The 18,478-nt window shown below is 34.0% G+C and overlaps 1 protein-coding gene across 3 annotated transcripts; it reads left to right on the top strand.

Annotated features, from left to right (window-relative positions):
• Positions 1–3,865: 3,865 nt before the first annotated feature.
• LOC126726293 (uncharacterized) lies at positions 3,866–17,656 on the top strand. Of its 3 annotated transcripts, none has more exons than XM_050431524.1 (3): positions 3,866–4,212; positions 16,122–16,249; positions 16,930–17,656. In XM_050431524.1, the coding sequence occupies exons 1-3, from the start codon at positions 3,914–3,916 to the stop codon at positions 17,154–17,156; spliced, it is 654 nt and encodes a 217-aa protein (XP_050287481.1). In that variant the 5' UTR covers positions 3,866–3,913; the 3' UTR covers positions 17,157–17,656. The 3 variants fall into 3 exon arrangements, with proteins under 3 accessions (XP_050287481.1, XP_050287480.1, XP_050287482.1); XM_050431523.1 differs by lacking the exon at positions 16,122–16,249 and adding an exon at positions 4,851–4,978; XM_050431525.1 differs by lacking the exon at positions 3,866–4,212 and adding an exon at positions 15,170–15,516.
• Positions 17,657–18,478: the final 822 nt, after the last annotated feature.

Genomic DNA, 18,478 nt, shown 5'->3' with positions numbered 1-18,478 from the left:
ATGCTTTTTTGATGATCCCCTCACATGCTTCATCTTTTAGCCAAACCGCCTCGAAATGAAAAACCTGGATTTTTTTTTTTTTAATTTTTTTTATAGAATCTAACATTCTCATTGTATGAACATAACCACAATGGACAATGGTCAGATAAAGTATCTTGATTGTGGTGAATGCGAACCGTTGGAAGCAATTGTGTCCATGCTAGAGTTGCCACCCCTCTATCCAGTTGAATCCATGTCACTTCCCCATCGAATTGGTTGTTACACCAAGTGAAAGGTGCACTAAGAAATCCCAAATCTTGGAATCCACAAAAATCCAATGCTTCTCTGAATTCCCTCATCTGTTGTTCTGGTCTATTAGGGCCCCTTTTTTTCTTTTCAGCTTTTGTAATTTCGTTAAAATCCCCCACACATAGCCATGGTAAATCCAATTTTAGACTGAGGTGTTTTAGTAGTGCCCAAGAATGTTTCCGGTTGGCTGTTGTTGGATTTCCATGGAAACCTGTCAACCGCTAGGCATCATCCATTCCTGGGTTAACTATTGCATCTACGAAGGCTGGTGTTGAATCCAGAACTTTAAGATTGATTCCATCCTTCCAGTAAAGGGCCAATCCTCCCCTTGTGTTAACCCGTGACTCTATGAAAACATTCTCTAGGTGAAGCTTTAAGCAAAGTGTTTTAAGTTTGTGATCCTTTGCTCTTGTTTCCATGAGAAAGAGAATGGAGGGAGAATGTTTTTCCACCAAGTCGGTGAGTTCAAGAATTTCCCGTGGTTGCCCCAAGCCACGGCTGTTCTAGTTGAGGCAATTCATTGGCACTGGCGGGGCCGTTGGACAGCCTCCGCCACTTCGAGTTATTCATCATTACCGCCTTGGGTAGTTTGTTGACATTTGCTAGGGGAATTTGATGCGAAACTTGATTCTAGGACTCCATGTTTCTGCCTAAAAGATTCCCTGAAACCAGAGTTGGAGTGTTTATTGTTGCACGTGTTCTTCATGTCTAGGTTGGGAGGACTCGAAGTGTGTCTGATGATGGATTGGAAACCCTAGCCGTCGTGTGAGAGTCACGTGCTTCACTTATTTTGTCATGGCAAGCATCTGTTTTAGTGACACATGATTTTTGTTTTATAGTAATAAGATCCGTGGCCTTACAGTTGTCGCATATTTCCAACTCCAAATTATTCCCCTTTAATTGCGTATTGAATCCCTGAATATTCGATGGTGCAACAGATTGGTTATTGATGGTCGTTGAATGTAGTTCAAAGTCTTGCTGAGGTGTATCAATAAACGGCTTGAAATTCATGTTTGTCTTAAAGGTAGAATCATCTCCACAATTAATGTCTCGCACAGGTTGCATTTGCAATTGAAACTCACAGATAATGTTGTTTTGTACATTACAATCCTGATTAGTAGTGAACGGTTGGCTGGCTCCATGATCGTTGGTTTCTCTCTAACCAATGTCCTGTTCCTTTTCCTTGAGTGTCGTCAGCAGCTGATCTGAGTTGACATTCACCTCGGCATCCATAGGTGAGGGTGGAGTGGTAGATTCAAATTTTTTCCTTGAAGTGTAATAGCTTGGCACTATCATTCCCATCTTTCTTGCTGGGACAAAAGCTGGAGCTCGTAATCCTGGACCGAATTGTCTATCCTCTAGCTTTAGAGTTCCCTCACTGTCAATCCATGTTTCACAGTCATTGTCATCATGGGTTCAGCGACCACACCAATAGCATAAATTTGGTAGTTGATCATACTTGAAGCTTATCCAAATTTGTTTCTCATTCTCTAGAGTGATGAGTCTGCCTCGGCATAAAAGTTGGATCCCTATAACTGGTGGAAGCACAAAATGGTGACATGTGTCACTTTAACAATGCATAAAAGAATGATACATCTCAAGTGCCACATGGTAGACAACTATTGGTACATACCTATCTTCTCAAAGGCACGTGGTAGACAATTATTGGTACATGTCAATCTTCTTCCTATATTGTCACCAATAGATAATAAAAGAAACTTAAATGTGCACTATAAATTCCATCATTTTAATAAATACTCACTGGAAAATTATTAGAAACTCTGGTAGTATCATAAATGTGTAGTCCCCCCTTTCACATGAATGGTAGATCTCATCATGAATTTAATTAGTGGGATCCACCATTAATATGAGAGGAAAGAATATGCATTTATGGTACTCCGGGAGTATATAATAAATTTCCATATCCACTATAAGGTCCTTTAATTACTCCATAAAATTTTCCATTTCTGTTGCCCACAAATTTAATGCTTAGTAACCTAAAATACATTTTCTAAAAAAGGAAAATTTAATAACCTTAATAATGTCACACGGTAATCATATTAATTTATTTTTTATTTCCTTTGGTCATACATTTCCTAATAATTAAAAATATTTTCAAAAAGAAGTGGATGAGTCAGTACACTAATAATATACGTACATTTTCTCAACAAAAAAAAAAAGTACATTAATTGGAGAAACTTATATAGCTTAAAATAAACCACTAATTGAGAAAGTTCAAGGGACTTTTTTATTTTTTATTTTTTAAGGAAGCTTCCAGCTGCATTCCATTAATAATCACAAAATTTTTTAAAATCCCAAATATATTCACGTCCGAAAATGTTCACTATTAGTATTAGATTTGTTTCTACCGTTTTCGCTCAAAAAAAAAAAAAAAAAAAAGTATTAGATTTGCAATTTTTTTTTTCTTTTTGGTTGGGTTAAAGTTCAAGGGACCATCAGGTATAAAAGTTCGAATGGGAGTTTTTCCTAAAAGAAAAAAAGGTCGGCAATAAAAGGTTGTCCATTAATTTCCGATCCATAATAGGTGGATATTTACCTATAAATTTAGGTTAGGTCCTCTTTCCTTTTTGTTTGTTTGTTTTTTTTTTTTTTTTTTTTGACCTATGACGTCTGCTTTTAATAATAGTCTTTAATTATCAGACCAAGATAGCAATCAGTTTTTAGTGTAGGCAGAGATTGACCGCAAATCTCTCATACAACTATCATAAATTTTAACAGTTGAGCTAACTAAAACCCACGAACGTAGTTAAATTCTTTTTCCTAAGGTTGGACAAGTTCCCGATCATATAATTTAGACCTTAGTGGCTTGCCTTGTTAGGAGTAAATTGTCTTATGCTAGAAGCGTTATTTTTGTTGTAACTGATAAGTTTCTTTTTAATACTCAAAAAATGATAAATATTTATTATTGACCAAATTGTAAGTATATACAGATTAATTAGGATCAAAAAATACCTCATTGAAACTCTATGATAGATATCATCAAGAGTACACACTATAAGATGAAATTCTCTTAAATTTAGAAGAAAATGTATGATAGAATATTAAAATAACTGCTAACAAAAAATTACATGAAATTATTATGGTTTAAGTTAAATATAAGTTATGGTAGAAAGAGATTTAAAATTAAAAATATATTATATAAATACTAAAATAATATAGTTAAACATATGATGTACAAACTCTCTCTCTCTCTCTCTGTTTTTTTTTTTTTTTTTTTTTCAAAATAAAGGATAATCTACAAATATTAGTGTATGTAGAACTGTTGCCATTACATACTAGTCATACTAAAAAATAAGGCCAAAATACAAATTCTTAGGTACAAAATCTACGGATCAAACTCTTGTATTATAAATTAACTTTAAAAACCAATAATACTACAATTAAAAGCAATTAGCAACATTAACTGAATATAGAATGGTCAGGTATAAAGGTTCTAATGGGACTTCTTTAAAAAAAAAAATGTCGGCTATAAAAGGTAGGGTTTTAATTTTGCTATTGCTCTCTCCTAGGTCTAACCTTTATGCATGTATATAAATATAAATTGGTTCAACGCAAAACTTGGAATTAAAAACCTGAAACTTAGAGTTGTGCTCCGGCCTCTCTCATGGCGACAAAAACCAAAATCCTGAGCTATTTATTCATCGTCTTTTTTGTGTTGATTGGGCTTTACAACGTCAATTGGGGCAAATTTGTGTGTGATTTACGGAATGGTGCAATAGTGGTATTATTGTCTGCAGCGACCGGGACAAGTCTTCACTGGTACGCACACTTCGAGGAGTTGATTCGGACGAAGGAAAAATCATTCCTGAATTCGTTGATGAGGGATGTGACTGGTGTGACCGTGATCATCAGCTTAATTGCAACTGGTTTTGTGCTGCACAATATTGAAGGTTCTTGTGAGAGGTTGTATTCTTATATTGTTTTATTTTATCAAAATTTATTATTATTATCATTGTTGTTGTTGTTGTTGTTTTTTCATTTTTTTTTTTATTTTTTTTTTTGTTTTTTGTTATTGTTAATGAGAAACAATTAAACAAAAGGTTTTGACCTTATATAAAAAAAAAAAAAAAAAAAAAAGAAAAGAAGAAGAAGAAGAAGAAGAAGAAGAAGAAGAAACAACTTGAAAGGAAACTTCTTAGTTCATGCAGTTTATGAATTTCACAAAAAAGGGCAAAACTTGTTATTCTTTATTTTTGTGCTGGGTCTCAAAATGTTTTAATTTATTTATTTAAATTTAAGGTGTTTTTTAAGAGAAACACTCGAGTATAAAAAATTCTTTAGCCTCAATTATCAAATTAAAAATAATAACAAGAGTGTTGGCAATCCTTTAAATATTTTAGGGTTTACTTGGAAATAACTTTTCTAGCTTTTTGCAAGGCGGGAAGAAGTGAAGTTTTAAAAATTGATGATATTGGGATATTTGTACTTTCTAGGCAGAAAATAAGTTCTTTTGTTTGGATGAAACCAAAAAATAAGATGCTAAAATATTTAATTTTATATTTTCTTGTTTTGGTATGCTAACATTTTTTTTTTTCCAATAGGTTTCCTGTTTCCCAAAGGTTCAAACTTGTAGATTTGGTGGGAAAGCTTTACACTCATAGGAATGTGCTAGAGAAAGACTCGATTAACCTTGAACACAAATTTGATAAGTTGAGAAGTCTCAACAAAGGTTAGTGGATTCAATCTTGATTCACACACTTTTTGAAGTCTTCATTCCAATATTAAAAAGATGGAAAGAAGGTATTGTTAATATCTAAGAGCATTAGTTTAGAAACTATTTTTAGAAACTATTTTATAGGAAAATGATAAAATAATTTGTAGGGGCAAGATTTGGAGTCCAAGCCCAAATGTATGGAATCCTGGTCTAATAAGCCCAATACAGTGAATTTTGTAGAGTATGGGTCAAAGAACTAGGTCTAGATGAGTTGGGTAACGGCTAACATGGAGTTAAAAATCAATCAAACACAAATAAAAGCCATTATTGCCAAAGGACACTCAGTTTGAGAAGACTAGAATTTGACGTATATAGATCACAATATTAAGATTGTTTAGCATGTTATAGTATTCTCTCTCACTCTTTTTTTGCCTCCCTTTCTACACGGGGGCTCTTTCTCATTATATAGCTCATTTTTTATCATTTGGACCTTACACTTGTTGATCATCTGGATTCACACTTGAGTACCCATCCCATCAGACACCCCTTTCAGCCCTCTATGAGTTGTGACAGCCAAGGCAGCACTGTTCAGGAGTCTTCTCCACATTAATGCTACCAGAAAAGTAGCTGCACCACATTTAATGTGGTGGTGGCAGCTTTTCCTTAGATATTTTGAGTTTTCTTCCCTCTCACGTGTTTAGGGGGCGCACTTCAACTGCTAGAGTACACACTTGGTCTGCGTTTGTCGTGTCCGAGGAAGAGTTCCTCTTTGGACCTTCTTCTCTTTGTTTTCTATTGATGAGACTTGTAATATGGATCATTTAAGTCGTATTCTTCTCCTCGGATTTGTTAGTGTCCTTGGACAAGGCCCAAGGCCCAATACATTATTTTGGGCCCTAGCTCCTACATAATTAATTTTGTTGACAACTTTATATATTTCTCATAAACGTGATGTCAATAGTTTCTTAATATGATTCATTAACAATTACCCAAAGAGCACTTCTTAACATGACTCAATATCTAAAGCCACTAGGGGTCTACTCTAGCTTTTCATTTTAACATATACATTTGGTTTATGGGTCATGTTAACAAGTGACTTTAGGACAACTGTTAATAAACCATATTAAAAAAGTTTTGACATCACTTTTTTGAGAAATATAAAAAACTATCAATAGAATTAATTACTTTATCAAAGGAATGTGCTAGAGCAAGACTTGAACAATCTTCAACACAAATTTGATAAGATGCAAAATCTCAACAAAAGTTAGTTGATTCAATCTAGATTCACATGCTTTTTGAAGTCTTCATTCCTAGATTAAAAAGATGAACTAAAGGTATTGCTAATATCTAAAGCCACTAGGGGTCTACTGGTAGCTTTTCATTTTAACATATATTTGGTTTATTTAGCACATAAAGAGCTTCCTTTATTTTGGTAGTCTTTTATATTTTTGAACCTTTGTAGCACATGAAGAGCTTCCTCCAGAAAGAATGCTAGTTACTGAAAGGACTCAAGAGAGAATGCTAGTTCCTAAAACGACTCAAGACAAAATGCTAGTTCCTAAAAGGACTCAAGAAAAAATGCTAGCTCCTAAAAGGAAGAAGAAAGGAGGACTGTCAAAATGGGAGAGAAGGCTGAACCAAAGTTACCAAATAATGAAGTTGATAAAGCAAAGTCAGTGTTGGCTACTAAGACATTAAAATTTGATAAAAAAATAAAAAATAAAAACTTGAATTTCTATAGTATAAGGATATCTCAAGAGGATTTTTTATTTTGAATTTTTATATTTTTTTGGAACTTTCTAAATTTTTTTTTTCTTTATTTGTAGAGTTTTACAAAAAGTAGAAGAAACCCACTGAACCCCAAACATAAGAAAAACCTCACTCCAAGAAGACCAACCTCCGTTGCAGAGAAATAGGAAATCATTGATCCATCCTTATGCACGACAATCGAAAATAAGTCCAAATACATCTCCTTTAGGGCTCAGTCACCATATCACACATTATGAGAAAATCAGATCCCCCAACATTTTTGTTTTGCAATAGATGAAAGAGGACAACTTCCTCCAACCCCTTCTAATTCCCTTCCACAGGCTACTCCCATGTGGCCTACAAATAACCGAAGTAGTCCATCCACTACTTCCTCAATTGGCAAATATTTATAAATGAAAATACTAATACAATATTAAGAAACAATACATATACTAATCTAAATTTATTTTTGGAGTTATCACCTTCACAAAGAAGAGTCCAGGGCGTTTGGAGCAATTTGTGGGGCCATTGTAAGTTTTACTCGCAGTAGTTTTAGAAGTAAGGGTTTATTTCAATTGTAAACTTCCATTTTAAATAATGAAAAATTCATTGGGGTTGGTGATAACTCCAAAAAAAGATATTATTGTATTCCTTGAATATTCAATAATTACCAACCTAGGAGCCTTTTGATTAGGTTTGAATCAATGTTAATTGTTGTGCCTTAGTTCAACCTGCATATAATGAATTATTGACATTATGTTTGGTTGGGATGAAAGTGAGTGTATGGAAAAAAGGAAGGGTGGTGGGTAAGAAAAATGGGCGTTTTTAAATTAATTTTTTTAAAGAGAAAATGGAGGAGAAAAAAAATAGAGTGGGTTCCACCTAGACCCACAAATCTCAATTTCTCCAAATCGGGAGGAAAGTGGAGCCCTTTGTAGCCATTTGAGTTTCTATCAAGGTGAGCCGAGTTCTTCATCCATCCGTGTCATAGACTCGTAGTCCACACTTGCAATCCGGTGACTTCACAAAAAGCCAATGTTCATGATGATTTGGTCAAATCGAGTTACCATAAGGTCATTCATACATTTCCTTGGCCGTCATCTTCATAGATGCTGATCACGCATAGTTGTTGACTACGAGCCATCAACCTACTTTGCCTTTGGTTTGAGCTATCAATTGCCATGTGGGAACTTGTAGCTCGAAATTTTATTTTTCTTTTGCCTTTAGTTTTGTTATGAGTAATGTTTATGGGAAATTTTTTTTTTTTTTTTTTTTTTTTTGAGAGTCATATGGGAAAGTATTAATTTGGCATCTTCTTCTTTTTTTAACAATAAGTTGAACTAAAATTAATTTGTTTATATATATATATATATATATATTATATATAAAATAAAAAGTTTAGGAACTAATAGTAATTTTTTAATAGAATATTTTATGAGTATTAGGTAAGTAATAAAATTTATCATATAATATGTGCAAAATAGTAGTTTAAACAAATTATAATGTATTCCCTTTCATTATTCTTTTCACTTTCCATCTTCTATACCAAAGTCCAAACACATATATGATGAAAAAACTAATCTTTTCAATCATCTCAACACTTTCTATTTTCTCATTTTCATCCTTCCAACTAAATAAAGCTTAAAGTTTATTTTAGGCTCTCAGAATTTGGAAGAATATTTGGAACTCTAGCGGCAAAAGGGACCTAGCTAAAAACTCTCAAATTGGCGTCTTCATAGTAACAGTCGCTTTGATCTTCATTAAATAAAAATGGATCCATGTCTGTATGTTTCTTCAATAGTAAATCACATAGTAAAGTCGAATAAGAATCTAATAATGCTACAGCTTGTGCTACTACTAATTATTCTACTAGTATAATTGCCATTGGTGGAAATGATACAGCCAGTCCAACGCAAAAATACCCAACCTCATTTGAATTGCGGAATTTCCAAGTAAAATTATTAAACCTAATTCATGAATAAGTAAAGAGAAGGATGCAAAGGTTTTAGAAACTTCTTGTTTATCTCTTGTTTGACTTGTTCCTAGTAGGACGGCAGAAGTGGTCCTTTGGTACATGACATCCATAGACTACGCTCCAAGAAGCATGGACCAATAGCAAAAGTGAACATTTCAATAGGAAATATCCAAGTTGAGCACAAAGCGAAACTAAGCAAGTGCAGCAGCCTAGAAGGCTAAACATCAGATTTAGATGGTGACTGGACAGTCTTGACCAACCAATGATCGCGATAAAATTAAGAAAAAAAAAAAAAGGAACAAAATCAAGACATTGAATGTTGTTGCAAATGCTTCATTGCCGACCAAGGAGTTCGAAATTCTAATGACCAGAATCGGGTACATGTTTCATGAAAGTTACATTTCGATGTTGAAGAGCCCCTGCTCAATGTCATGTTACATACACAAGCTACCCATGTCATGAAGAAAGAAATTAAAGATGGAAGGAAACTATCAACCAATTACTAGTCTACCAAAACAAAATCCCAACATTTAATAAGCTATCCATGTCATGTGACAATAATCTCTCTTTCCATCCTTACATTTTGTGCCAAATCCATTCTCTAATATAACCGAAGCTTTGTTTCTTTCCCTTCTCCACAAAAGAGGGTAAATCAAGATATTTTTCATAGTTGGTAGTGGCTGCCACTCCTAGCAAATTTTTTTTTTCCTCTTACATGTATGTCTCGGTATTGGGACTGAAGAAGAGTTGTGTTTTGTCTTGGTTTATTTGCTGCCCTAATGCTTCTTCATATTGCTTCAAAATCTCTAAGATGTGGGTACACTTGTGAAGTTGTCCGACAAAACAGTAAGTTGTCATTGGCAAAGAACAAATGTGAAACTTTTGGGCCTGCACTACAAAGAAAGACTCCTTTGACTGCACCCAAAGTTTCAACCTGTTGTATAAGTGAATGTAACCCCTTTGCACACAAAAGAAACAAATAAGGTGATAACGGATTCCCTTGGCAGAGACCCCTTTTGGGGGTGGAGTTTCCACGAGGTTCACCATTAACCAATACAGAGAATGAGACAATTTGAATGCAAGAACAAATAAGAGAGATCCATTTATTGTCAAATCCCCTTTTTTCCATTACTTTTTCAAGAAAAACTCACTCCACTCTATCATATGTTTTACTCATATCAAGCTTAATTACCATGTACCCCGTCTTTCCCCAAATTTTTTTTTTTTATTTTTTTTTTATTTTTTTTTTGTTTTAAGGTGGTGGAGGGTTTCAAAGGCTACAAGGATGTTGTCTGAGATTAGTCTATCTAACATGAACGCACTTTGTGATTCTGACACCAGTTTTGGGAGAATTTTCATTAGACGATTGGCTATGGTTTTAGACACGATTTTGTACAAGACATTGCAAAGGCTTATTGGTCGAAAATCATTTGCTTTTTCTGGTGATTTTGTTTTTGGTATAAGTGCTATGTAAGTGTGATTTAGACTAGCTAGCATGTTACCCGAATTTAGAATAGCAAAAGAAGCATCAATGACATCTTGACCAATAAATTTCCAACAAGATTTGAAAAAAATGGGAGACATACCATCTGGGCCCGGGGCTGTTAGAGGCTTCATCTGTTTTAGAGCAAATTCAACCTCATCTGCTGTGTATTCTCTTGTTAGATCTGAGTTCATGGCTGGGGTAACCTTTGTCTTAATACCTTGAAGAATCTGGTCAAAATTTGTAGGCAAGGTGGATTTGAAATTTTGCTTGAAGTATTCCACCAATCTTTCCCCAATTCGTTTGTCGCCCATCACCATTGATCTGTCTTCCAAGAGCAACTTAGAAATAAAATTATTTTTGTTTCGTTGTGTTGCTCGACTATGGAAGTAGCTCGTGTTCATGCCCCCCCTTTTCAACCAAATCGCCTTGGATCTTTGGTGCCACAAGCATTCTTCTTTCACCATAAGTTCATACACCTCACTTCTTAAGACCCGAATCTCTTCATGGTTAGCTCCGGCCATTGACTTGGTCTTGGCTTGAGCTAGCTGTTTCTTTTTTTGGATTATCATGTGCCTTATATTGCCAAAACTCAATCTATTCCATTTTTGCAGACTTGACCTGCATGCCTTTACCTTGCCAATTAACTTTCCAACCAGCTCCCCAAAATTTTGGCCACTCCATGCTCTTTTGATAATCCACTCACATGCTTCATCTTTTAGCCAAACTGCCTAGAAACGAAAAGGCCTGGATTTTTTTAATAGAATCTAACATTCTCATTGTCAGAATATAACCACAATGGACAATGGTCAGATAAAGTACCTTGAATGTGGTGAATGCGGACCGTTGGAAACAATTGTGTCCATGCTGGAGTTGCCACCCCTCTATCCAATCAAATCCATGTCACTTCCCTGTCAAATTGGTTGTTACACCAATTGAAAGGTGCACCAAGAAATCCCAAATTATGGAATCCACAAAAATCCAATGCTTCTCTAAATTCCCTCATCTATTGTTCTGGTCTATCAGGGCCCCCTTTTTTCTCTTCAGCTTTTGTAATTTCATTAAAATCCCCCACACATAGCCATGGTAAATCCAATTTTAGACTGGGGTGTTTTAGTAGTGCCCAAGAATGTTCCCAGTTGGCTGTTGTTGGATTTCCATAGAAACCCGTCAACTGCCAAGCGTCATCCATTCCTAGGTTACCTACTGCATCTATGAAGGTTGGTGTTGAATCCAGAACTTTAAGATTGATTCCATCCTTCAAGTAAAGGGCCAGTCCTCCCCCTGTATTAACCCGAGACTCTATGAAAACATTCTCTAGGTGAAGCTTCGAGCAAAGTGTTTTAAGTTTGTGATCCTTTGATCTTGTTTCCATGAGAAAGAGAATGGAGGGAGAATGTTTTTTTACCAAGTCGGTGAGTTCAAGAACTGCCCATTGTTGCCCCAAGCCACGGTAGTTCCAGCTAAGGCAATTCATTAGCATTGGCGGCGATGTTGGACAGCCTCCACCACTTTGAGTTGTTCATCATTGCCGCCTTGGGTAGTATGTTGACATTTGCTAGGGAAATCTAGTGCGAAACTTGATTCTAGGACTCCATGTTTTCTACCCAAGGGATGCTTTGAAACCGGAGTTAGAGTGTTTATTGTTGCACGTGTTCTTCGTGTCCAAGTTGGGAGGACTCGAAGTGTGTCTAGTGATGGATTGGAAACCCTAGCCGTCGTGTGAGAGTCATGTGCTTCACTTATTTTGTCATGACAAGCATCTATTTTAGTGACACGTGATTTTTGTTTTCCAGGAATAAGATCTGTGGCCTTACAGTTGTCGCATTTTTCCAACTCCAAATTATTCCCCTTTAATTGCGTATTGAATCCTTGAATATTCGGTGGTGCAACGGATTGGTTATTGATGGTGGTTGAATGCAATTGAAAGTCTTGCTAAGGTGTATCAATAAACGGCTTGAAATTCATGTTTGTCTTAAAGGTAGAATCGTCTCCACAATTAATGTCTCGCACTGGTTGCGTTTGCAATTGAAACTCGTAGATAATGTTGTTTTGTACGTTACAATCCAGATCAGTAGTGAACGATTGGCTGGCTCTATGACCGTTGGTTTCGCTCCGACCAACATTCTATTCCTTTTCCTTGAGTGTCGTCGGCGGCTGATCCGAGTTGACATCCACCTCGGCATCCATAGGTGAGGGTGGAGTGGTAGATTCAGATTTTTTTCCTCGAAGTGTAATAGCCTAGCACTATCATTCCCATCTTTCTTGCTAGGACGAAAGCTGGAGCTCGTAATCCTAGACCAAACTGTCTATCCTCTAGTTTTAGAGTTCCCTCACTGTCAATCCATGTTTCACAGTCCTTGTCGTCATGGGTTAGGCGACCACACCAATAGCATAAATTTGGTTGTCGCTCATACTTGAAGCTTATCTAAATCTATTTCCCATTCTCTAGAGTAATGAGTCTACCTTGGCATAAAAGTTGGATCCCTATAACTGGTGGATGCACAAAATGGTGACATGTGTCACTTTAACAATGCATAAAAGAATGATACATCTCAAGTGCCACATGGTAGACAACTATTGGTACATACCAATCTTCTCAAAGGCACGTGGTAGACAATTATTGGTACATGTCAATCTTCTTTCTATATTGTCACCAATAAATAATAAAGAAACTTCAATGTGCACTATAAATTCCATCATTTTAATAAATATCAACTATAAGGTACTCCATAAAATTTTCCAATTCTGTTGCCCACAAATTTTGGATTGGGACTTTTTTTTTTTTTTTTTTTTTTAAGTTGGCAATAAAAGGTTGTCCCTTATGCTATGTTTGGATGTTAAAAAAGGGAGGGGGAGTAGAGTAAAGGGAGGGAGAGTAATTCAATTAACTTGTTTGGAAGTTTTTCAAGGAAGGAGGGGGGAGGGAGGGGGAGGGGTTTGGAGGGGTTTCAACTACCTCTAACCCCTCATTTTTAATTCCACCAAATTGGAGAGATTTGGAGGGAGAGTAGAGTAGATAAATTATTGACCAAATGAATTCTCCAATTTACCCTCTTAAATTAACAAAATTACAAACAAAAAATTAACATAAAATGAAATGATATTAGAGAAATAATAATAGTAGATCGTAAACTTATACTATACTATCTAATATTACACCATCTGATATGATTTTTTTTTTCCAAGGGTAAGATACTAAACTTTACTATCTAAAATATTTTAATATTAATTTATGAAAAAAAGATTATAAAAATTATTGTTTTCCTAAACTTATTATAAATGACTGTATGGTATATAATATCGGTAAGGTCGTGTTTTTTTTTTTTTTTCACCTTTAGGAATAAATGAGTGGCGTGGGAAACAAATGCATTGCCATAGTTATCATGTTCCTAGACCTTTTCAAGGCCAATTATGTACCAAATATCAACTTTTGCAGTTGATTTTTAAAATCAAAAGGTTTATAAAAATATTAAAAATAATAATAATAATAAATGAAAGAAACACTCAAAATTAAATATTATGTTGATTTTTTTAGTAAACAAACAAATCAAACATTTTTTTCTTATTTTAATTATTATCAATTAAGGATGGTTTTTTTTAGTATAATAAAAAAGCAGAAAAAATATTTAATCATAGACCAATATTGATTATTTAATTCAAATTAGAAAAAAAAAATTATAAAAAAAAATATTGCATGCTAAAGTCATAATTATTTAATCTAACAAATTAATCATAGACCAATGTTGCAAGTCCATTTTCAAATAGGGGTAAATTTGTCTATTTAAATCATTTCCTCTTCTTTCCATTCTAATTTTTAAAACATCCAAATAAGAGAAAGAGCTAATTACTTCCTTCCTCCTTACTAATTTTAAAAACATCCAAACAAGGTGGAGGATAACCATTCTCCTCTACTCTCCTCTACTCTCCTCCCTCTCTAAACTTCGAAACAGACCATTAATTTGCGATCCATAATAGGTGGATATTTACCTGTAAATTTAGATTAGGCCCTTTTTTTTTAAGAGAGAGAGAGAGAGAGAGAGAGAGAAAGAGAGAGAGTTTTAATCTATGGCGTCCACTCCTGATAATAAATTTTTTATTATCAGACCAAGACAGCAATCACTTTTTGGTATAGACAGAGATTGAACCCCATATCTCTTTTACAATTATCATAGATTTTAACAGTTGAGCTAACTGAAACCTACGAACGTAGTTAAATCCTCTTTCTTAAGGTTAGACAAGTTCCTGATCATATAATTTAGACCTTAGTGGCTTGCCTCGTTAGGAGTAAATTGTCTTATGCTAGAAGTGTTATTTTTGTTGTAACTTGTAAGTTTCTTTTTAATACTCAAAAAATGATAAATATTTATTATTGACCAAATTGTAAGTATATACAGATTAATTAGGATAAAAAAAACGCCTCATTGAAACTTTATGATAGATATCATTAAGAGTGGACGCTATGAGTTGAAACTCTCTCAAATTCAGAAGAAACTGTATGATAGAATATTAAAATAACTACTAACAAAAAATTACATGAAATTATTATGGTTTAAGTTAAATATAAGTTATAGTAGAAAAGAGATTTAAAATTAAAAAAATATCATATAAATACTAAAATAATATAGTTAAACATATGATGTACAAACTCTTTTTTTTTTTCAAAGTAAAGGATAATCTACAAATATTAGTGTATGTAGAATTGTTGCCATTACATACTAGTCATACTAAAAAATAAGGCCAAAATACAAATTCTTAGGTACAAAATCTACGGATCAAACTCTTGTATTATAAATTAACTTTAAAAACCAATAATACTACAATTAAAAGCAATTAGCAACATTAACCGAATATAGAATGGTCAGGTATAAAGGTTCTAATGGGACTTCTTTAAAAAAAAAAAAGTCGGCTATAAAAGGTAGGGTTTTAATTTTGCTATTGCTCTCTCCTAGGTCTAACTTTTATGCATGTATATAAATATAAATTGGTTCAACGCAAAACTTGGAATTAAAAACCTGAAACTGAGAGTTGTGCTCCGGCCTCTCTCATGGCGACAAAAACCAAAATCCTGAGCCATTTATTCATCGTCTTTTTTGTGTTGATTGGGCTTTACAACGTCAATTGGGGCAAATTTGTGTGTGATTTACGGAATGGTGTAATAGTGGTATTATTGTCTGCAGCGACCGGGACAAGTCTTCACTGGTACTATCACTTCAAGGGGTTGATTCGGACGAAGGAAAAATCATTCCTGAATTCGTTGATGAGGGATGTGACTGGTGTGGCCGTGATCATCAGCTTAATTGCAACTGGTTTTGTGCTGCACAATATTGAAGGTTCTTGTGAGAGGTTGTATTCTTATATTGTTTTATTTTATCAAAATTTATTATTATCATTATCATTATTGTTGTTGTTGTTGTTTTTTTTTTTTTTTTTTTTTTTGGTTTTATGTTTATTATTAATGAGAAACAATTAAACAAAAGGTTTTGACCTTATATCGAGAAGGAAAAAAAAAAAATAATAAATAAATAAAAAAGATGAAGAAGAAACAACTTGAAAGGAAACTTCTTAGTTCCCTGCAGTTTATGAATTTCACAAAAAAGGGCAAAACTTGTTATTCTTTGCTTTTGTGCTGGGTCTCAAAATATTTTGTTTTAAAATTTAAGGTGTTTTTTTAAGATAAACACCCGCGTATAAAAAATTCTTCAGCCTCAATTATCAAATTAAAAATAATAATAAGAGTGTTGGCAATCCTTTAATAATTTTAGGGTTTGCTTGGAAATAACTTTTCTAGCTTTTTGCAATGTGGGAAAATGTGAAGTTTTAAGATATTGGGATGTTTGTACTTTCTAGGCAGAAAATAAGTTCATTTTGTTTAAAACCAAAAAATAAGATGCTAAAATATTTAATTTTATATTTTCTTGTTTTGGTATGCTGTCATTTTTTTTCAATAGGTTTCCTGTTTCCCAAAGGTTCAAACTTGTAGATTTGGTGGGAAAGCTTTACACTCATAGGAATGTGCTACAGAAAGACTCGATTAACCTCGAACACAAATTTGATAAGTTGAGAAGTCTCAACAAAGGTTAGTGGATTCAATCTTGATTCACATGCTTTTTGAAGTCTTAATTCCTATATTAAAAGGTATTGTTAATATCTAAGGGCATTAGTTTGGAAACTATTTTTAGAAATATTTTATAGGAAAATGATAAAATAATTAATTTTGTTGACAACTTTATATATTTCTCTTAAACGTGATGTCAATAGTTTCTTAATATGATTTATTAACAATTATCCAAAAAGCACTTGTTAACATGACTCAATATCTAAAGCCACTAGGGGTCTACTTTAGCTTTTCATTTTAACATATACATTTGGTTTATGGGTCATGTTAATAGGTGACCTTTAGAACAATTGTTAATAAACCATATTAAAAAAGTTTTGACATCACTTTTTTGAGAAATATAAAAAACTATCAATGGAATTAATTACTTTATCAAAGGAATGTGATAGAGCAAGACTTGAACAACCTTCAACACAAATATAAGATGCAAAATCTCAGCAATGGTTAGTGGATTCAATCTAGATTCACATGCTTTTTGAAGTCTTCATTCCTAGATTAAAAAGATGAACTAAAGGTATTGCTAATATCTAAAGCCACTAGGGTCTACTGGTAGCTTTTCATTTTAACATATATTTGGTTTATTTAACACATAAAGAGCTTCCTTTATTTTGGTAGTCTTTTATATTATTGAACTTTTGTAGCACATGAAGAGCTTCCTCCAGAAAGAATGCTAGTTACTGAAAGGACTCAAGAGAGAATGCTAGTTCCAAAAAGGACTCAAGACAAAATGCTAGTTGTTGAAAGGACTCAAGAAAGATTGCTAGCTCCTAAAAGGACGAAGAATGGAGGACTGTCAAAATGGGAGAGAAGGCTGAACCAAATATTGAAGTTGATAAAGCAAAGTCAGTGTTGGCTACTAAGACATTAAAATTTGATCAAAAAAAAAGAAAAACTTGAATTTCTAGAGTACAGTCTTGACCAAGCAATGATCGCAATAAAATCAGGGAAAAAAAAGGGTACAAAATCAAGACATTGAATGTTGTTGCAAATGCTTTATTGCTGACCAAGGAGTTCGAAATTCTAATGACCAGAATCGGGTACATGTTTCATGAAAGTTACATTTCGATGTTGAAGAGCCCCAGCTCAATGTTATGTTACATACACAAGCTACCTATGTCATGAAGAAAGAAATTAAAGATGGAAGGAAACTATCAACCAATTATTATTCTCCCAAAACAAAATCCCAACATTTAATAAGCAGTTTGTATTAGCTGAACTTTAGACCCAAGAGAAATTCTCCTTTATTTGGTCATACAGATTTATTTTTTTATTTTTTTATTTTTTAGACTATAAATTTATCTTCTCCCCCACTACTTTTGTGGGTTGGCCGAGGCACTCAAGTGAAAATCAAGGAAGGTATCAAGCAGAACAGACAAAGTAGCTAATATCTGATATAAGAATTATAGATGTCCTGTTATCATCATTAGCGACAATGATATCTCCCAGTGCTAGATTTCCATTATAGATAAGCTCAACTACCACCATGCTTCAAATCTTTAGGTTTCCAGGGAGTAGTCTCCAATTATATTTCTAGTAAATGGCCTACTTGGTGCATCCACTTCGTTTATCCATTCAATCTGATTCATAAGTACATGGCCAATGAAGGCATGCCCCACCAACCACACTTTCAATTGCCAAAACACTCAGCTACAGGAAGTTTATGCTTATAGTGGAATTCCCCTAACAAATATAGACACCACAAATTCTTCTTTACGTAATGTTAAAATGGACGCAACAAGTTCTCGCTAACTGGTGCACTTCTGGTTGCTCCAATCAATTCACAGAAAATGATAGAAGCAGCAAAACCATTTTTCCTTTGCTTCTAACTGAAAAAACACAGATGCAACATCACTAGGGTGATGTGGGTCGACATGCTTGACTGATAAGAATCTGTTGGCACATACTTATTGGGTTTGCATGTTGAACTTGCTAGTTGGTGAAATAAGCTATCATGTGAAAGAAGATAAATTTAGTCCGACCCTCCATCACATACAGAGACAGGCACAGCCATTATTCTGAACTCGAAAAAATTCCCATTGTTTAGAGTATACTCTAGCCAATCCTTGGATCACTGCTCAACTATATGGGCCTATGCTCATTTAATTGGGCCATTATTATGAAAATTTAAAAATTGATATAAACTATAGTATTTTTTAGCCCACTAAAAAAACTAAATTTATTAGTATAAAT

This window comes from Quercus robur, chromosome 5 (genome assembly GCF_932294415.1).
Source record: "Quercus robur chromosome 5, dhQueRobu3.1, whole genome shotgun sequence".
In the NCBI taxonomy this organism is placed as follows: Eukaryota; Viridiplantae; Streptophyta; class Magnoliopsida; order Fagales; family Fagaceae; genus Quercus; species Quercus robur.
Note: the sequence above shows the minus strand (reverse complement) of the source record. Positions and strands in the feature narration are given on the sequence as shown.

Coding starts and splice junctions, on each gene's coding strand:
- LOC126726293 (XM_050431524.1), top strand. CDS start 3,914: ATGGCGACAAAAACCAAAATCCTGAGCTATTTATTCATCGTCTTTTTT. Junction 4,213..16,121: donor ATTGAAGGTTCTTGTGAGAG/GTTGTATTCTTA, acceptor TTTTTTCAATAG/GTTTCCTGTTTCCCAAAGGT. Junction 16,250..16,929: donor GTTGAGAAGTCTCAACAAAG/GTTAGTGGATTC, acceptor GAACTTTTGTAG/CACATGAAGAGCTTCCTCCA.